This window comes from Lepeophtheirus salmonis, chromosome 11, assembly GCF_016086655.4.
Source record: "Lepeophtheirus salmonis chromosome 11, UVic_Lsal_1.4, whole genome shotgun sequence".
NCBI classification, from domain to species: Eukaryota; Metazoa; Arthropoda; class Copepoda; order Siphonostomatoida; family Caligidae; genus Lepeophtheirus; species Lepeophtheirus salmonis.
In genome coordinates, this window is record NC_052141.2 from 12,871,265 (window position 1) to 12,887,204 (window position 15,940).

The following is a 15,940-nucleotide window of genomic DNA, read 5'->3' on the forward strand; positions in this document are numbered from 1 at the left end:
AAAGATCATAAACAAGTTAATTAGTAATCCTGTCACTACCAGTAACCTCCTAGATACATACAACATTATTGCAGAGATTGTAGATGTGTAGCGTATCAACATAAAAACACTCTTGTAAAATAACAATTAATTATTTTACTTCATATATACATACATACATCCAAATATTTTCGATACATGATTGAGTCAATTATAGGTTTTGTATTTTAATTTGGGTTGGATGGATACACAGAAATCTAGTATTGATTTGAGAGACTTATTATTTTATATAAAATCTATATGTTTCTGATTCTTTTATTATGCAGATCAGTTTTAGTTATTTTAATTGTAATTTGCAACAGACTCAAAGGACCAATAAAAATAGTTTGTTCATAGAAATTGATGAATTTTTGAGAAGAATCATTCTAGCTTTGTTTTATGTTGACAGGCCACAACTCTATAAACATTTAATTTATTGAGACATTAAAAAACTACCTATTTTTATATACATGTATTATATGTGATGCTTCTTTTTGGTTAGTACCTTTAAAAAAATACAAAATGCACTTTCAATTATCCAATTTACTTGGATTTTATTAACCATTTTATCGTAAAAGTCAAGCAATTTTACTTCTACAATAAAAGAGATTCTCATGATTAGGATCCAAAAGGATGATCCCTTTTAATAAAAAAAAAAAATAATCCACATAAAATCAAATATGAGCGAGAGTAAAAACAAGCTAAAACATTCAAAGGAGTAATAGGTATTCCCTTGTTTTGATCTGCAACTAAATATTTGTACTCGATAGGGACTGTTTAACGTCCGTGTCTACCGATGCAGGTCGCTAGTAAAGTAACAAAACTTAATAGGATTTGAAAAAATAATTACAACTAAAAAGAAATTTAGGAGATCTCAATGTTATTAGATCTATTATATACAAATATGAAAGTTACTTTTATGAGTTTCACAAAGTAAATCAAGTATTCCTGAATTTGAAAATTTTGACTACTTTTTATATTAACTGTTCTAATGTCATTTGAATTATAGAAAATTCTCATTTCTGTAGTAGAATCACGTGATATTCTATCCTTTAAAACCGTAACTTTAATCAATATTACCATATGTCTCGCTCCCCCTTGTTACATACACTCGCTCGATGCCCATTCCTGGTTATTGTACAATGTACAGGCAATCTAAAGAGTTTATAAGAACTAAAACATAGTTTATGACTATGTACTATTATCATATCATTTTTTATCAAACAAAATACGAAGAATATCAATTATTATTTCAGGAAGAGAATAATTAAGAATGTGAAAATAAACCCTAAATATGAATATACCCGTTTGTTCAAAAGTTTTAAACCTCTCATTTTGGATCGTAATTATTTTGGCATCAAATCAATCAATTGTGAAGCTGATTGACTGATATTGAAAAGAGATTCAATCTTCATCAAATGGTACAAATAGGATTAAATAAGTTTTCACCCCCTCAGTCGTCATGCACCAATTACGGAATGAAGTAAAAGTTTTAATTAACCACGGAAAAAACACCCATTCAAATTAATCAACTTCTATGAGGAAAAATAAGCTGAAGTTTGAATAAATATACAATTATGATGCTCCATGAGACGGTAAGTGTCAATGATAGGCCCAGATCCAGTGCCCCCAGGACTGGACGAAACTGGAAGAACATTCAAATACCTCTACTAAAGATGAACCATAATCCGAAAAGATCGATGTCCAAAATGGGTGATGAATTGTCCATGATGCACTACAAGTTACGGTACGGTCAAAACATCAATCGTACGAGAGCAAAGTGAGTATAACGTTGTCAAGAATTGTTACAAGATTGTACGTCAAGGACGAAATTTTTTTTCAACGATGAAAAAAAGTGGGGTTTGAACCAAAAATTAAATACACTAAACGGTTGGATTTTGTCCAGGTTCAATGTTTTGTCCTTTGAGGATTCAACCATATCTGTTCTTACCAACATCCGATCTCTTATGGTCTGTACCGGAGTTACGAGTTCTGGAGACAAAATCCCCTTAGTTTTTTTTCCGGAAGGTCTCTGTATCAACCAGGATGATTACATCAAGTATTTTAGAGCCTGCGGTGCTCCCATGATTTGTAAGTAACTTATTGTTCGTTTTTCAGCAAGATGGGGCTCCCAAACATAACAGACGCCAAACTCAAGAATTGTTGGAACAGCACATTCAATTTTGATATAAATGAATGTGACCACCTCCAAGTCTATATTCTAATCCCTGTGATTATTTTGTATATGGGTACCTAGAGTCGAAGGTGAAAGTCCAGTCCTATCAAAGTATGGATACTCTACGAAATGCCATCGAAGCTGCATGGGACAAACTACCCGAAAAAATTATCCATGCAACTCATTTCAATGCCAATTATCATCAATAGTTTCGAATGATGGGGGATATACAAAATAAGTCATTAATAAAAATGTATTGCTATAAATATACTTATAAACTTATATTAAAACTAAATTTAGATATTTTTATTGATAAATTGATTATTGCGTTAATAATGAGGCGTAAAACTTTTGAACAGCCCTGTATGTACAGTCAACTTTTTTTAATTTGTTTTAATTTAGATAAGCCTATAAATCATTTGTTTTGATAACAATAATGAAGATGGCAGGTGTGTACTCTGGTGTACATAGCATCATCGGATGTATATTTTTCAGTATGTATAATGAATATGTTTCATTTGAAAATTCAATACGTAATGTGCTATAATTTTCACAAATCTCACTTTGTTCATAAGATTATCATAATGTACAATATTACATTTATGATATGGCTATTACTATTATTGTTTGATTGATAGAGTATAAGTAAATGAAACCAGCTTCTAATATGTGGGAGGACATTAGAAGAACTTTTATAAATGATCAACATGATAATGCATATATTATACACTACATTAGATTTAAATTAAATAAAAAGCAAAAGTGTAAAGTATTACACGTCGTTATCTATATTGATTCAAGACAACTTGCCCCAAAGCGAAAAAGGGCAGAAATCATGTGGTCCTTGTCCAAATAAGTCAATCATACCAACCGCTATTTATCTCTTTTGCTCTCAGTTGCCATATTATTTATTCACAATTCTTAGAATGAATTATATATCATAATATTTAATCCTACAAAGTTTTTTTATTCGATACTCTATTAAAATATTGCTATGTAATATTTTATTAAAAGCGTAGCTATACATCTATAACTGTGTATTATAGTCAAAATTTCTTCAAATAAATAATGAAATGGGGAATGAATATACATCCACATAGGATCAAAAAGGAATTGTATTCTGTCCTACTGGAATTTGAGCATACGTATATGTAGTAGAACTTATTACTTTATATATTTATTTATATGTATAAAAAAATTATGAATGGTCATGATATATCAAGTGAGATGTGGGAATTGACACAACGAAATACATTGGATATTTTTGTATTTGAGAGGTAATGCCGAAATTAACAAAGAATTATTTGGTCATAGACTTAAGGGGATATTTTTAAACATTAGAGTGCGTCAACAAATAAATAGTATGGGAATTTTCTTTTTTTGGATCCACATTTAAAAATTGGATTAATAGGGATGTGATATAGCATACATAGGGTTGAGTAGTTTCTAATGAAAAACACAATTTAGAAATTAGATAAGGAAAAACAGTTTTGGCGAGTGCTCCTTCTTCTTTTCTGGACATTGTTTAGTAGGCCGTCGTGGTGTTAGCAGCTCCCTCTGGGAGAAGAATTATCGCCAATCTTTGGTGTAAACTGTTTTATACATAATAAAATAAATATATCTTAATTTAAATAGATTTCAATATTTTACCTGCACTAATGATATATTAAATATAGAAGGTTCTACTCTTTGTAACAGTAATTTGTTTTTTCCCCTCAAAACCAAAAATCAGGCAGTGTTTTCAGTAATTGAGTAATACCTTATTTCTTGCTCCCGCCTTTTTCCGTCATTCTTTTTCTCCTTACAAATCAGAGTATACGTACATCCCTAACGCCAGATTATTTTCTGAAGTACAAAATAATGAAAAGTCCCTATTTTTTTTTTAAATAGGTAGATATATTACCGTAAATTTTTTTTAGAAATGCCATCCCCCTACCAACCTATTCTCACCTACCTTGGTTGTACTGAACAATTTTAATACTAAAGAATAAAATACAAATAAAAACTATTACACATAAATAATAATGTAAATAAAAAAAAAAATGAAAATTACATTTTTTGAAAAATAATTTTGAAAATCCATAGCCCTTTACAAAAATTTAAATTTTGTGTAAAAAAATGTTAAATATTTTGTTCTGCTGCATAATTTGAAAAGATTCTTCTATTTTTCGCGTAAAATTTTTTCATCCTGACCCCCAAAAAAAATATAGAAAAAAGCAAAAATTCATTAATTTGGGAGGGGGCTACTGCCTTTCATGCCAGCCAACACCCTGTATACAAAATTGGATTGAACAGCATCGAATGGAATTAAATGGTGGAGAGTAAACCTGACAATTTGTTGTGGAAGTTATAATTGCAAGTCCTTTTTAGACTCGAAATAGAATTGAGGATCGACATCAGAGTAATTCTTGCCATTGGCCTTGTTTTTTTCCTTTTCACACTCCTTCCTTGTGACAAATGGCTGACATATGAAAAGTCAAGACAGCTAAGCTTCTCTCCTTTAAAACATTCTTCAAAATGTGCTCTCGATCAGTATCACTGCTTATGGGATTACAGAATTTAGTCTCTTGTTGATATCAATTCCCTCTGACATTTTGGGTAGAAAATGAAGCAGGTGAAAATTCTGGCTTCAAATTATCTTTAGTTCACAAAAAATTATATAATTTCTTTTTAATATATATTTATTTACTCTATTTTATACTTTAAAACAATTTACAATAAGGGGATAATTCTTCTTTCAGATAAATTTTGTTATGTATCTACAAAAATCTCATCCCTGCTTATGAGTCCAACATTTATTATGTAACTGTATAAATAAGCGTAACATAAGTAACACAGAGGAAAACTAAATCGGAGTAACACAATCTAAATATTAACACAAAAAATGTCTTTATAAATTTTTTTGTTTTAACTCTTTGTAAAGGGAATTTTTATTTATTTCAAAATCTTTTTCCGATCTTTGTTCCATTTGGCGCTTCTTCTTTTTTCTTTTTGAAACCTAAAAAAAAAGAAAGAAAATAGCCTGACATTCTTCAATTAAATATTTTATAAAAATCATTTTTCTGATACCTAGCCAATGTCAAATTGATTTATTCTTTTCGACTGTCATTACTCTCAGAGAGGGTAACAAACATTAGCAAAAAGAGTTGCAAGTATTGTGAATGAAGTTCGTGCCCATGGCAGCCCACTCCTTGTTGGTAGAGGTCTCCATGGCTTCAACGTTCGAATGACGGTTGCCACAGTCCCTCTTCTCGATGTGCAGCTAGAATGAAAAGTTGAGGGGATTTACATCTGGACTTTATGATGGCCATATTTCCTTGTCCCAGACAGCAAATAAGAAGGTCTGAGTAATTTTGTAGTATGTGCAGGGGCCCCATCTTGCTGATACACGACTTCGCCGTCGTGGAAATTTACCTTGACTCAAGGGAGTAGGTTGCCCTCGTATTGTTGATGTACATGACTTCATTTAGCCTGTAACCCCCCGGGGAATCAGATCAGGGGCGCCGAAATGCTGTTGGAGGCAACAATGCCTAGTACCATTAATGATGATGGATTTTTGGTGGTTTTTTTTTGTGTGGTGAAGCCTCTTTTTGACAGTTGGTATTATGAGACATTACTTTCAGCTTTACCACCTTTATTGGAGTGCAGCTTGCACCAAGAGTACCTGATGGCCTAAGCTTTGAATTTCGCTGCGATTATATTTCTCGTCCGAGCTTAAAAATTGAACAAGCAGCAGGTGCTTGAGATAAATGGCTGCTATACAATTACGTAGAGTTCTAATATTCTCACAAATATCCTCTCAACTCAATGTAAAACAAGTGAGTAAGTTTCAAGTTTCACCCGGTGTTTCAGTGAGGGAATTGTATATAGGAGTATATATTTCAATTCATACTTGGTGAACGTATAAATCAACTTATTTATTAATAGTATTCAGTCATAACTCCTGATTAGGTTAATACATCTATGGTCATAAGCATGCAATTAATCAAAATAATACAGGAAATAAAATTGCGTTTCTAGAGTATGAAGTTAAATGATTTACCCTTAAATTTTAATTTCCTATGTTTGATTTGTAATTTCCAACGTTTTCATCACTGCTGAGCCTTTTAGCGCGTATAAATATCTTGCAGCATTAAAACAAAAAAAGTATTGGAATAAATGTATTATCTATCACTCAAGAAATCTCTCGCAGATCCCATATCGATGTACTGTGAAGCACAAGGTCTCCGAGAATCCCCGATTGGGAAACACACTGCAAGGCCATAGAGAAAGACATTCAACCAGCTATTTGTAGGGAGCAGTTTGTCATTGCAGTTAAGATTCTAGCTTAAAAATATATCTAAGGTTAAAGCAATGTAGCTGCTATAAACGAAGTAAATTTCATACAATGCTATAGGCAAGGTTGATAATTTTGGTAAGAATACAAAAGCGGGCGAGGAGAAGAGAAAAAATACTTATGGCATCATTGATTAAATAATATACATCTTCTATCAAGAACATTATCATTCCCGCCTTTATTATTCCATATTAATATAATATTAGATGCTGATAGTCGATAGAGAACTGAACAAAATGCATAAAATAACGTCACTTTCTGTCTGGATTTCTATTATGGAGGCCCAGGAATTAAGAAAATACTTACCCGATGAGAAACAGAGGGCTTGTCGGATTTATCGATATAAATGTGCCTTTAGTCCCCTGTCTAGAATTACACGCCACTCATTATCCTAATCTCATAACAAGAGCATGGTTATTCATCTATAAAATCAAGTTAACGATAATTACATCAAGTCTGACTTTAACTTTGATTTCACAAAGATGCCTATTGCATGTAATATAACCTTATCCATTGCTAATCATCCTACGTTCAAAAAAATTATGGAGAAATACACGGGTAAATTCTTACCTTCCTCTGGAAACATCATTAATTAATGGAGGATGTTGGTAATGATGCCATTTATAGAAATACCCCCATTGTCAATTGTGAAGTTAAGAATATTTTCACCATATTTAGAGTCATTCACACCAAATTACGAAGTGGAACTCTGTACCATTTAACAGTAAGTATTCATTTTTTAATTTTTTAATCTAACCACAAAATATGATTCTATTTTAGTTAAAATTATCAAGAATTATGATACACAACTCATTAAATGGCAGAAACAAGTGCTTAAATGGTCACAACAACGGGAGTAGTAGCTTTGGATAGTTCGCAACTAGTTTGTCTGACACTAGTTTCTTCACTTAAAGACTTGAGTATGATCATTACGTTTTCCAATATTACAAAGTCATTAAATATTACTTTTTTTTATCACTTAAGGCTTAGTTATGGTTGATAGGCTCCAAGATAAGGTGTTCAGAAAACTCATAAAAGGTCACAACAACGGGGGTGGTCACATTGGGTGTAGCATTATAATTAGCAATTGTGCGTATCTTTCATGATAATAGTATGTTGTTATACAAACATAAATAGCAGATGGTGGGGGGAATCTTTTTTGATGCCTTTAATAAGAAGTAATATCACCGGACATTACTACATAAGTAGCTTTTGCACTTAATCTTTACGATGGATTTAATTATAACATTTTTTTATTAGTATATTTATTGTCTAATTTTATGATTTTGACATTTACTTTATTATTAATAATTATTTAGATCTCAGCCTTTCTGATATATCTATCATGTGCACAATTGTATATAGCAACTTCCACATTAGGAAAAAAGGGTGATGATCTTTTTGATTAAACTCCACGTCCGGCTTGTGTTTAGCAACTTAAAGTTATGACATATTTAATTGAATTCATGTCAGAACAAGAAAATATTATTTGGATCAATCTCTTATTTCAATATTCTGTATTTATAATTTATTGTTGTTATTAGTTATATGATTCCAATTGTTTAATTTTGTATATTTAACATAAATGTATGATGGTTTATTTTTTAGTTTGTTGATTATATTTAATTTAAGCCTTCTTTTTTAACTTGTAACTTCAAATATATATTTCGAAATACTCTACTTTGTCGTTTCATAAGTTATTAATCTGAGAATATGGTTCATAATGAATTACAATTTCATGGAATGTGACGTTTTCAAATCTACTGTAACGGATAAAAATATCTTAAGTCAATTATACGTAGTACATCTTCATTTAACATTTTGCAAATAAATACTTTCTTTATACCCTCAAAAATAATAATGAAGCAGGCAGCCGATAATCACATCAGTATTTTAAACAATGATACCATAAGTATTTCTCCCCCGGCCCCCTTCTTCTTGCACACGCTTTTCTCTACAGAATTATCAACTTTAGCTATAGGGACTGTTTGACGACCGGCATGCCTTTTCTCCAGACTAAGAGCACAAGTATTGCAGCAAGACTCAATAGGATTTAAAATAGATGAAGAGAATTTTTTTACGAATTGGTACGAAGGTTTTTTCTCGAAATCAATGGCAGGACGTGCAGTCGTAGACTCCATCAAACAGTTCGGAATATCGTTTACAAAATCAGTCACAGACACGACATATTTGGGTGAAAAAAGGACCAAAATTGAGAGACATGATCATAGCTTGAAACATTAACTACACCAAAAAGGTATGTTGGTGGAATTTCTATGTGTGCTCAAAGTTAACTTATTACTTGACGGGTGACTGGAAGGGAATTTCAAGAATTTGAAAAGGATTCCAGTATATAAGTAGAATTATGTTTTCCCAAAAAAAAAAATCAACGTTGAAATGTTCCAAGGAGTAGGTCGGTTTTGTTTTCAACTCACTGGAAAAAGTTATTGCCAAATTTACGGAAAAATCCTTGTTAGAATTTTATAAGAAGATATTCCATTTTAGAAATTCACCTGATTTTAAGTTGCTTTTACTTAGTTCGAAGAATTTACTCTCCTCATCTGAATTGGAAGACGTGGATAGTGGATATTTTGAAAAGAACTCATTTATGGGGAGATGATTTGAGGATGAAGATCTTCCTATATTCATAAAGGTGGAAGCACTGATTCGAGGTGGAGAAGGGATGAATATCATGAGAGCAGAAGAAAGGGCTGTTGTAGAGAGGAAGACCATATTGAACAATATTGTGAACGATTATCACCTGATGGCGGGACGGAAGGGGGCTGTTCCTTACACATACATTGCATACCAAGTGTCTAAAGTACTGAATAAGCTAAAGATCCCCATTGACAAACGAACATTAACAACTTTTAATCTAATCCTACAAACATTAGTACAAAGATCTGTATTCCAAGTTAACTTTAGAGGGTCTTCTTCGAAATTTAGCACTGAGCTATGACCTACTTTTAAAATACACTGTACGACTTGGATGATAAAGAGGGAAAGGGAAAGATTTTAAATATTTACAGGGCTTTAAAAAATGTTGAAGATAGAGTATATAGAAATTTGCAAATTCAACCCAGCAACAAGTCTTTATTGCGCAACTATTTTATAGGAAAAAAGCCTGAAGGAAAGTTGTGCTCCTTGAAATGTGGAAAACCAGATAGACCATTGAATATTTTTACGGACTGTGTGAAAACACAGAATTTTAGAAAACTTGGAATGAAGATTTGAGAGATTTTGAATTTGGCTGAAAAGTCCTGGACTTTTCTTTTTGGGCCCGTCGAAGGGGATAGAAAGGCGACTATAGGAAGGAATCTGTTGAGTTAAATTAAAAAGTTTATCATGATTTGCAAAATGGATGGGCAGATAAAGGCCATCCATTTACTTAAGAGTCGTCTTATGTCTTATCTGTTCTCGATCAATTACTTTAATGAAGAACTGTAATTCTTAATGGACTCAACAATTTTTCAAAGCTTTGTAACTTTCCGCTAACATCTGCCATAAAAAGTCTCACAGTCAGATGATCATCCAATTGGGAACGCCTCTATGAATGTTTCCGCTCTTTTTAATTATCTAGATGTATATATCTATATTATATTTTATTGCTTCATTTAAGAGCATTTACATCGGGATGAAAAAAAAAAAAAAAAACCATACGTATACAACTAATAAATTAGGACAAAGGATAAAATCGACCAATGGATTGTGACTAGAAAAAATGGTCTGCATATTGAGACCAGATAAATCGGGGCAGTATTTGAAAACGATTAAATTTCGCTCTACGTTCTGAAATCACGTTCTGGATTTCAATAAGAGTTCAAATCGGTGAAAAAAATTGGTCTTGTACTTTTTTCGATTTTAATATATTGCCACATTTCCCCCAAACCTTTTAGATGTAAGAAACTGGAAAATCTTTTCTTTTAGAAATATAAATGTAATCTATGCGGTGCTGCCTCCTCCTACTTAAAAATTCCATTTTTGATGATTTGGGTGGATTTTGGACAAAAAAATACATATATCCCTAGATTGAAGGTTAAAAAAAAAAGGAATTAAACTAAAATAACATTATTTTTGAGTAATATTTTTTATATACTAAAGATTATGTTTAGAGAAACACATAAAAAAATTCTCTTAGTTAAACTTAAGAGAGAAAAAAAATCACATTTTTTTAAGTATACCAAAATATATTTGACTCCTTCTTGGGAGGCTTTCCAATCCTAACAGATTAGATTAATTGACAGAAGAAACTCACAATCTGTCAATTAAAAAAAAACAGTCCAACCAAAGTACTCTCACGATTTCCTATTTATTCTTAGTCTCTTTGTGGTGCTGAACTTCTGCATTTGGGATTTGCATATATTTTATTCTCTAAGTCTAAAATTTATCAGTACAATGAAGGAAAAGAGAACAGGCTGGGTGCACGGACGGCAGTAATAAAAAGGTATACTACCATCTGCAAGGAGTGGACTGGAGGGGCTTTAGCCCTCCCCCAATGAAGGAATGTTTTTTCCATACATCTACCTATTGTAAGGAATTTTTTTTTGTGTTCCAAAAATTATATTATTTTTCAAATACCAATTTGAACAACCAAATAATACACCTTTTATATTATTTTATATATTTTCTTAGACTTCTATGAAGAAAAAATAGGGACCCATCACAAATCTAAAATGAGGTGAATTTAAAGCTATTTGTTTTAAACAGAAATTTGTAATGTATTTATAAAAAAAGAAAAGGGCCTTTCGATTTAGAGTTGATTTTTGGTACACTAGTTTAATGCAGTGGGTACTGTTCATTAATCTGTACTTCAGAAGATTATTTGTCATTAAGTATATATGCATACTTAGTGATGATTTATGATGAAAATCCACTGCAGAATGGGCAGACCGAAAGGCGAAAATTAACATGGTAACTCTGACAATGTTATTACGATCAGCTGTGACAACGGAAGAAGGAGAAAAGGATATAAACAAGGACATTTGCTGCTATTACTCCAATGCCGATACCTCTGAGTGTACTCTGACTTCAACTAAGACATGTAATTATGAATATAATTGAATGTTGGAGGAGAAGAAGTTTTCAGAACTCAGGAATGAATGAATATTTGAAAACTGCTGAGGAAAAGAAAACTTGTTCTTCAGATTACTTACTCCAAAAAACAAAAAAAAAAAAATAGACAAGTTCAAAAATACAGATGATTTTCATAACTGGATATTATTATACTTCGAGTTGAGATATTTGTAGTGAGAAAAAGAGCACCAGGAGATGGTTGAAGCAAGGCATAGAGTATAAATATCAACTGCCTGTTATTTGATTTTGAGGGAAAACAAAATACTGCAATTACAAGAAGAGCCTTCTATATTTAAAATACTATTATTACAGTGAAAATATTTTAATTATATATAAATTCAAAAATATTTATTTTATTATGCATTTTGAAGTCAATATACACCAAAGATTGGCGATAATTCTTCTCCCAGAGGGAGATGCTAACATCACTACGACCTACTAAACAATGTCCAGAAAAGAAGAAGGAGCACTCGCCAAAACTGTTTTTCCTTATCTAATTTCTAAATTGTGTTTTTTCATTAGAAACTACTCAACCCTATGTATGATATATCACATCCCTATTAATCCAATTTTTAAATGTGGATCCAAAAACGAAAATTCCCATACTATTTATTTGTTGACCCACTCTAATGTTCAAAAATATTCCCTTAAGTCAATAATCAAATAATTCATTGTTAATAATACTTTGATTTTTATTTTATTTCATTCATATTTAGTGCATAAAATATGAATTATTATATTTATAATTAATAGTAGTTCGTCTTACGTCCTCACATATATCAGAAGCTCGTTCCATTTACTTATTCTCTATCAATAAAATAATAATATTAATAGCCATACCATAAATGTGTTATACTTTACAGTGAATGACTTACGTGCTAAGAAATAATTTCCGGCAATAAGCTTCATGTTGTTTCCCGAGGCAAACTCCCCCACATTGAAACTCTTTCGGTTCTCATTACTAAATCCACCCAAATCCACAAAACAAGTTTGTTCAAATAAAAGAAATATATAACGATGGAGTCCAGTTCCTTTTGGAGGTCCAGGTCCTACGTATGGAACATCCCCATTTCTCAAATCTGAATTTTGAAAAGACAGATCCGAAACGATCCAATGAAGATATGACCTATGTAAATAATAGATATTAACAATTTCATTCAATATAATTTTTTTGAAGGTACCTAAAGACAGGGTTAGATCTACTTAGAGCATCAGGATCCGCCATGATCAGCGTGTAGTTTTTTTCGTACTCCATAAAGGGTGACAAATCTACAGCCGGAGTCTCTTGAGTGGACTCCCTAGAATATTCTGTTCCACTCTCGACAAAAAAATCAAAGTAGATGCTCAAAGTACCTAATGTATTCTGTGGTGTAAGGCTCAACGCCTCAAAAATGTCATCATCCATGAATGCCTCCAAAACATGATTATTCTCTGAAAAAAAGGTAGGAAAAGTCCATAAAGTTGCTTTATAGAACATTAAGTTTGTATTCATAATAGGAGTTAAACCATTTTCAACTTATTAGACTTATAAATAATGGCTATAACTATAAAATATTTAATCAAAGACTGGAGGCTGGTGTTGAGACGGTCCTTACTTAGAACAGAATACTACAGTCCGGCCGTATTCAGTTCTTCATATCAGTCAAAAAATAATAAAATTCGGTCATTGATGACGTCATTATCGTTACTTCTTCTTTATTTAATCAGTTATACATAGTCTGTCCAAATGACCAAAGGTCTTAAAGGTCCGTCCAAAGATTGGACTGGACTGAATAAATAAGAATTGACATAACACTACGGGAAGCAAAGTTAGTCAGCTATTGACTGTATTCCTTTGAGGGGCTTCCGCAGAGGGTGCCGGAGGGGCTTTAACCCTTCCCCAAATTAAGGAACTTTTGCTGTTAAATAGAAAATTAAATATTTGAAATTTAATTAAAGTTTTATTTTTTCCGAAAAATAATAATTTTCCGTAAATAGCTATGGATTTTGAAATTTTTCTACAAAAAATGTAATATTACAAAAAAATTTCAAAATTTTTATAAATAATGATGTATTTTAATGTGAATAAATTTGGATTTTAATTTTTTTTGAGGATAATTATGGATTTGTTTGTGAATAAATGTGGATTTAAAAAAAAAATCGAAGAAATTTAAAATTTTACATTTAATTTTTGAAATTTTTTTCACAGCTATTCGCAAAAAATCCTTAGTTATTCTGAAAAAATTTCAAAACACACAGCGATTTACAAAAAATTAAACTTTTTGTAAAAAATTTTAAAATTAATTTTCTAATTTTAAAGAGATTTAACTCTTCAATTTTCTAGTAAAAAATAAGAATTCCTTTTTTTGGGAGGAATGGAGGGTACCAGTCCCTCCAGCCCACCCCCTACGGAGGCCCCTGTTAATGTAATATGTATTAAAAATCCCAACAAATAGCTAGATTTGTAAAATTAATTATTTTCTAGATCAATTAGATACCTTCAAAGTAGGTTAATTAGATAAAAACATCTTTATTTCCATGGCATAGTTAATTTATTGTTTATTTTATGGAAATAATATTATATAAATATGTAATAAAATATTCTTAGTACATATTAGGGTCATACATATAAAAAAAACTTGCCATTAGAGGAATATATTTTTGATAGATAGTAAGGTTGAAAAGTCATTTAATTTGTGTTGCCTATTATGAAATGATCAAATATTATACTATTTCTCTTAATATTAATGAAAAAAGTTATAAAACTTTTTTGATTAAGCTACTCAAACATAGCCGACAAGCAATACTGACGTCATGTAAAAACAGGGGGGTAGTTTCTTGGTTTTTGGAATTTTTTGAAAAAAAATTGAAAAACTAAATTTTTTGGGAAAAAATTGAAAAATTAAGTTATTTGGAAAAAAATTGATAAATTAAATTATTTGGAAAAAAATTGAAAAATTAAATTATTTTGAAAAAAATTCAAAAATCCATAGCTATTGAGGGACAACTACATTTTTGAGGAACAAACTTCAAAATTCTGTTCTTGAAAAAATGAGATTTTTTGAAAAAAAATTTCAACTATTAAATTTTCCGGAGAAAAAATGCAAGAATTCATAGATATTAAAATACAAATAAATTCTTAAGTAAAAAATTTCAAAAATCAAGAGCCATTCTAAAAAAATTAAATTTTTTGGAAAAATATTTCTTTAATCAAATTTTTCAGAGAATATTGCAAAAATTCATAACTATTCAGAAACGATTATTCTTTTTTATAAAAATTTGACAAATTAAATTAAATTTCAAATATTTAATTTTCTAGTAAGAATCAAGAATTCCTTACTGGCGAGGGGGGGGGGAATAATTTCCTCCAGCCCTCCCTTGCAGATGCCCCTGATGATGGAAATTAGAAAAAAAAATCCACATAGTAACCTTGGCAATTTAAAGAATGTTTTGGAGGAGATCAGCTCCAAAATCTATGACAAGTGAGAATGAAATAAACAAGAGCATTCGCTAGAATTATTCCGATGTCAATCCCCAATTCAACAAATCATCAAGGTTACTCTCCATCTTTTATGAGTATACAAGATTGTTCCATCAGATAATGAATCAATAGCTAAATAATAATGACAACACCTAAGGAAAAATTTAGAGTACCAATTCAAAAAATAAAAAATAAATGGACTAGCTTAATTTTTTTTCATCAATTTTAATCAATCAGTCTTATGGCGATTTAACGCCTCTATCCTGTACATATCTAAGTGAATATATAAGTATATATTTATATAAATAATATCTGGAGAAGAGTTGTTTTCACATAAAACTTCCTGTATTCAACTAACAAGAATTAATAATATATATATTTAAGATATAAGTGTACACGCTCGATAAGTGTGGTAAATGACTAATTCACCACTTGATTGTACTTTCAGTTCTAAATAATGGCTGACACAATAATAATTCATAGTTTCATAAATAGCAAATAACTTACGCGAACAAACAGATGAACAAAATAATACTAAGAGCGGTGTAAGACTAAATATAACCATGTTGTTTCCTTCAAAACTAAAGAGCAACTAGTTTCAAAAGATCGTTGTTTGACCGGTATATATATGTATACTTAAATACAATGGAGCATACCTGCTAGTTCTATTTCAAATAAAGGAACAACAGATTCAACGTCCTGTTTCCGGGAGTCAATAATTATGAATTTGATCAGCCGTATCTTTTAGCATCGAGACAAAAAATATTAAAGGTATTGTACAATGAAAGGTATTGAATAAATAATAATAATAATGAATTATACCTAAAAGAAATAGTGTTACATAAGTTCCGTCCATTTATTTTTTTCTTCTATACAA

General features: G+C 30.9%; 1 protein-coding gene across 2 annotated transcripts in view; it reads right to left on the minus strand.

Moving 5' to 3' along the window:
* LOC121126249 (protein D2) overlaps positions 1-15,729 on the minus strand; it is a 60,285-nt gene extending 44,556 nt beyond the window's left edge. Inside the window, exons 1-4 of one of the 2 annotated variants that reach the window (XM_071891715.1) lie at positions 15,571-15,729; positions 12,785-13,034; positions 12,479-12,729; positions 12,364-12,410 (exon numbers count right to left, since the gene is read on the minus strand). In XM_071891715.1, coding sequence (XP_071747816.1) covers positions 12,400-12,410; positions 12,479-12,729; positions 12,785-13,034; positions 15,571-15,628 — 570 coding nt within the window. In that variant the 5' untranslated portion in view covers positions 15,629-15,729 and the 3' untranslated portion in view covers positions 12,364-12,399. Of the gene's footprint in view, positions 1-12,270; positions 12,411-12,478; positions 12,730-12,784; positions 13,035-15,570 lie in introns of those variants that run through there. The other variant, XM_040721570.2, reaches the window with a different exon arrangement.
* Between the last annotated feature and the right edge of the window lie 211 nt (positions 15,730-15,940).